Here is a 6,000-nt window from a genome sequence, read left to right on the forward strand (position 1 = left end):
AGATAAATATTTGAGAGGCAGTCATAATTCAGTGGTTTAAAAATGTTGAATATATTTGAAAACAAATTTCTGTGTGAATGAAAGTTTTAAGATTTTTATTGGAAGATTTGCTCTATGAAACCTGCCCTACTTCAGGAATGTATGCCTCTTGACCACTGTCTTGGAAAGGTCACATCATTGAGTGTGAGGACAGGTGTCTGAATTCTGCGTTAGACACTAGTGTGTTAAATGTCAAACCACTTACCCACTAGTATCTTAACTTCTTATTTAAAAAATGAGAGAACTGGATTAAATCTCTTAAGGTATATTTAAGTTCTAAAAACCATGTACTTTGAAATTCTGTAAACATATACACTGAGTGGCCAGATTATTATGATCTCTGAATGCATAATAATCTGGCCACTCAGTGTGTGTATAAAGGCCCAGTGCATGAATTAGTGCATGGCCAAGAGGAGGGGACATGGGCGGGTGGCCAGCCTGCCTGCTGGTTGAATTCCTGGTCAAGGGACAATTTGCATTATTAGCCTTTGTTATATAGGATATACCCTGAGTGGCCAGATTATTATGCATTCAGAGATCATAATAATCTGGACACTCAGTGTATATTAAATGCATATTATCATTGATAAGTTCTTTATGAATATATCTTTAGACATTATAGATAAACCAGTGTGTCTGATTCATATAAGCTACAAAAATGGTCAGTGCATCAAGGTATTTATTCTTAGAGGCCTGCTTTATCAATCTGTCTACTCACCTTTCTGTCTCTAGGTTTGAACATTCTTTTTTTTTAATTTTTTAAATTTTATTTTTTTATTAAATTATTATCTGTGTACATATTTTACCATTGTCCCCCCTCCCATACATACCCACCCTCAGTTTGAACATTCTTAATAATTACTGAGCACCTTCTTAATGAGGATTTATCAAAACCTTATGTTTATGCCTTCTCTTCCCACAGCCTGGAGAAAAAGAGGGATGTATCAGAGTTGTGATGTCAGTCATCCATGATGTGTTAGAAAGGGCCTGGGAGACATTAGGGTTGGTCATGCCTGTGACCTGAGGGGCATATATTGGGCACTTGTGAGTTTGTGGAGATGACCGTGATAGCCCTTCACAAATTAGTTTTGGCAGGATGTTCACATTTAATAATTCAGATAAAAATATAGGGTGTCCCCCCAAAAAATGTATACTTTAACAGTTGTTAGCTCAATTTTGAAAATGAAATGTGTTTTAATAAACACTGCCTTTATAATTATTTAAAATGTGTGTATATGTTTTTGGGGTGTTCAAAAACATATACACACCCTATCTTTTTGAAGGTGTTCAAATCTGTTTTGAATTACTCTGCATAACTATTTTTAATGCTATGCAATAACATTACTTTTTTGCATTTATCAGAAGTTACAGAAAAAGAAAGAAGATCAATGATTACCATTTTTAACCATAAAAAGGCTCATATTGTTCAATCAATCGCATTCAGAGGAAAAGTAGATGCCTCATGGGATCCTAGATCACCTTTTAAGCAAAAAAAAGCCAGCAGGGTACCTAAAGGTATTTTGCAAAAAAAATGAAATTATAATTTCTCAAACTTTTGGATAATTTGATAATAATAATAATAACTGTAATTTATAATAAGTTAAGTACCAACACAGTGAAACAAATATTATTAATGTATTTAGTCAAATTAAAGGGATATGCAATTCTTATCTTCATTTACATATATTAAATTAAATGAGATGATATAATAATAATGAGATATTTCACTGAATTCCTTATCCCAGTATCTAGCACAATATAAAGGGATCAGTTAGTAAACTATGATTGTTATTATACCACTATCACTAGACAGTTTCACCAATTAAGGCGATAAGTTCTTGATAATATAGAAAATATATTCAGGAGAAATAAAGACCATCCATGATTTCTCCATCCAGAAATAAGCAGTTAATATTTTGGTTATTATATGCAAGTATAAGCTGATGTTTTGGAATTAATTTCTTGTATGTAACAGAAATCCAACTACAGTGATTTACACAAATAGAGGTTTATGTTTCTCACATAGTAAAGAAGTACAAAGGCAGGGTTCCAGGTTAGTGTAAAGTTCATTGACGTCATTAGTGTTCAAAAATGTAACTATCTTTCGTTCTACTATTCTTAGTGTGCTCTATGGTTATAAGCTGGCTGCTGCACCATAAAGAGGGATTTAAAAAGATACAAAGACAAAAGCCTTTTTCTCATGACACTTTGCAAGCATACATTTGAAAATGAAAATACATTCTAGAACAGATTTTCTAAAAATAAAGGGAAAAATATTAAATTGGAAAAGAGTTTGAAGAAAAAACCCAGAATGCAGCTGAGAGAAAGATATAGAAAATTAGCTGTTGAGATAAGCAAATATTAGAAAGGTAAGGTTTGATATAAGTTTAATAATCCTGAAGGGACAAAAAAAAAAAATAGAAAAATTGGGGAGATGATAATGTGTGAAGTAATAATGGCTGAGAATTTTCTAAATTTGGTAAATGATATAAATCCTTAGATTCATCAGACAAAACTATTCCAAAGGCATAAAAGACTAATAACAAAAATCCACATCAAAGGCAATATTATCATAAAATAGAGAGGAAATGTAAATTTATCTACCAATGAATGATTTGTAGATTCGCAAGCTTCCCAACTGCAATTATGGAAGTCAGAAAATAGTGCTCTAATACCTTTAAAATGCTAAGGAAAAGTAATAGTCAGCCAAGAATTCTACAACCAGCTAAATTATTATTTAAGTCAGAGCAAAAAAAGAAGAAGAAAAATGAGGGCAAAATCGGAACTTTTCCCTTAACTATTGTGATATTTTTCTAATATAGAAAAAAATTGAAAGAATGTTAAACTGTATATGCCCATGTATATTCAATAGTAATACTCTGCCATATTCACCACCCTCCATTTAGACTTTGCCTTATGTAAACTGGAAAAATAAAAGTATCGTTGAATCATTTAAATTCTTCAGTCATAGACATTATGACAGTTCACTCCTAGCTCGGCCTGTAAATTTTATAATGGCATTGTCCTATTGAACCACAATGCCATTATCACACCTAAGAAAAGTAACATTTATATTATTGAATATGTAATTCATATTCAAATTTTCCTAGTTACAAGATGGCTTCCATAGCTGCTTTTTCGAACCAGAATTCAGTCAAAATTCATCATTATAGTTGGCTCTTAGGGCTCTTTAATCTCTTTTAATTTAGAATAGATCCCAAAATTGTTTCCACGACTTTTCGAAGTGACCAGGCCAGTTATAACAATGTAGAATTTACATGATTGTTTCCCCCAAGTGTCATTTAACTTGTTGCTTCACCCCTATTTGTCCCATAGAATAGAAGGAATGACTGGAGGACATGTTCTGGATGCAGAATATAGTGCAGAGCCGTGGCTCTCCAGGTGTGGTCCCCAAACCACCAGCAGCGGCAGCAGCCACACTTAACTATTGGTACAAACGTTAATGCTTGCCCCAAATGAGAGCCACTCCATTAGAAATTACTCCAGGGTGGGGCCCAGGAAGCTGTGCTTTAGCCTTTCCCGTGGTCTGTGCATTCTCCAGTTAGTGAACAACCAGTGTAGAGGCAAGAGCACGAGCTTTGAGGCCAAGTTCCCCTGGGTTCGAGCACCATCACTGCTAGTCAGTCAAAGCTGTATTTTGGACATTCGTTTGCTTCAGCCCTCTGATCTGTGGGAGGCTTGAGTCAGCACTTGTGAAGGGAAGGATGCCATCAGCTCCTCTCTGAAGGCAGAGGCCGCGTGCTCCCTGCTGCTTATGGACTGGCAAGAGCTCGCACTGTGGGCTTTGGTGGCCTAACAGGTGCTGCCACATTCCATCTCTGGCCTGGCACTAGGTCTTCTGAAGAGGAATAAACAACACAGTGACAGTCACTGCAAGATGCCAGAAGGCCAAGCTTTGAGGACTCTGAGCGCCAGAGCTAGGGAAGATGGAGAGTCTTGTGATCTAGGATTTGTTTATTCCATTTCTTTGAAGTTAATGCCAAGAATCCAAATGGTTTAAACTGCCCTAAAGATTTCTCCTCACTTGGCCTATTATTCCATTTGTAAATGTATGTGACTATCTAAAAAAAAGAAGAAGAAAAGGATCAGTTTCTGTCCATAAGACTCAGTATCTCAATTATCAAAATTCCCACTTGGATTCTATTAATTAAATTGATAAAGCATTCTGTCCTCGGGTTTTGAGACTTTTAATGCATTTAAAAATCTGCCTCAAAACCTAAGACAAGCCTAAGGCACTATATCTAAGAGAAAGTTTTGTTGTAGGGTTTGGTATCAAGGTATTTTTGATGGATTGGATTATTCATTGAAATGCTTGCTTGAAAACCAGAGACCTATGTTCTTGACTTTTTCTTTACAGCATTGTTCAATTGTTTTAAAATGCTAAGTAAACATTTGAAAGATACTAATTTAGAATTTTTTTTTTTTTTAGGTTTTTCATTTGCGAATAATGTAAGCAAGTAAGTGATTTTAACTTTAACTTCATTATTGGATTATTTATTTCATAATTCTGTTACCCCCTAAAATACTCCCACTTCCCAAAATAGATTTTAATGTGTTGATAAAAATGACTATCTCTTCAATAGAAAAAAATGTTATCTTTCTGTGATGAATTCAAGCTATGTATTCACATTTGACATGTTTACACTTTAATATTATTTTTATAACCTAAAATAAATAAAAATGTGATTGGCTTTATAAAATAAAACTTAATAATTATTAGCTATTATGGATGAGAGCCTTTATCTTTCTTGTTTACTGTTCCCCTAAATATTCCCAGTGACAGCAATTATTAATATTTTACATTCACTGGAATTTACATTTTCAAAAGCAAATACTTCATTAAACAATAAAAAATATTTCAAATTCATGAATATTGATGAATTTAAAAACCATTACTCTTTTAATTTTTAACTTCGGAATTACGTTTTGATTCAGTGTTGAAAAATATTATCCCCAAGCACATTTATAAAATATAGCATAATATAGGAAATATTCCAATAAAATGTATACAAAATACTAATATACATACAAGATCTAGAAATATTTTAATCGTTTCATTTAATACTGGTTTAAAACATGAATGTAGCCGAAACTGGTTTGGCTCAGTGGATAGAGTGTCGACCTGCAGACTGAAATGTCCCAGGTTCGATTCCGGGCAAGGCATGTACCTTGGTTGCAGGCACATCCCCAGCTGATTGATGATTCTCTCTTATCGATGTTTCTAACTCTCTGTGCCTCTCTCTTCCTCTCTGTAAAAAAATCAATTAAATATATTATTAAAAAAAAACATGAATGTATACATTTGTGAGACCTAAACTGTAAAAGCTGATCCAAAATATGGTAAAAAAAAAAACAAAAAAAAAACACAAAAACACAAAACAAAAAAACTCTATTATTAAAATAAACAATATACATAACAAAAATAGCATTACTTCTCCTGAAAGTCATTTGTCAGTGGCACCATAGAAATGCATTTGTTAGTGGCACTGTAGAAAATGTAGCATTGATATATTTAAATTAAAAATTCATTTTGATCTAATATTTTCTAATATAACTGCTATTTTTTCAGAATTGTGTTTGATGATCCAGAAGATGCTGTTTTTGTAAGGTCCCTGAAGAGATCAGTGATGACTTTTACCTCTCTGAACTGGAACACAGTTCCCAAAAGGGAGGAAAAATACCTTGAAGACAGAGGCACAAAACCTCCTCAAATGCTCACAATTACACTGAGATAACCCCTGGTATTTCTTGGAATCCTGGTGGTTTTCAGTTGTATATTAAACTTCTCTGTGGTTAACATTGTTATTATGACATTATTTGAAACATCCTATCTAATGAAGAGAGAATATGCTAATTGACTCTCACACTATCGCAAAGATGGTGGTGCCCACAGTCACAAGATGAGAGTGCCTAGTCCCCTCAGCCATGCTCAGGCAGCAG

The 6,000-nt window shown here is 33.8% G+C and overlaps 1 protein-coding gene across 1 annotated transcript in view; it reads left to right on the top strand.

The window, feature by feature from the left end:
• Positions 1–6,000, top strand: part of LRRC72 (leucine rich repeat containing 72) — a 31,595-nt gene extending 25,595 nt beyond the window's left edge. Inside the window, exons 7-9 of the mRNA XM_084897190.1 lie at positions 1,402–1,554; positions 4,490–4,517; positions 5,630–6,000. Of these exons, the coding sequence (XP_084753316.1) occupies positions 1,402–1,554; positions 4,490–4,517; positions 5,630–5,795 (347 nt within the window). The 3' untranslated portion in view covers positions 5,796–6,000. The remainder of the gene's footprint in view (positions 1–1,401; positions 1,555–4,489; positions 4,518–5,629) is intronic.

Source organism: Pipistrellus hanaki (assembly GCF_964339955.1).
Source record: "Pipistrellus hanaki genome assembly, chromosome: 10".
NCBI lineage: Eukaryota > Metazoa > Chordata > Mammalia > Chiroptera > Vespertilionidae > Pipistrellus > Pipistrellus hanaki.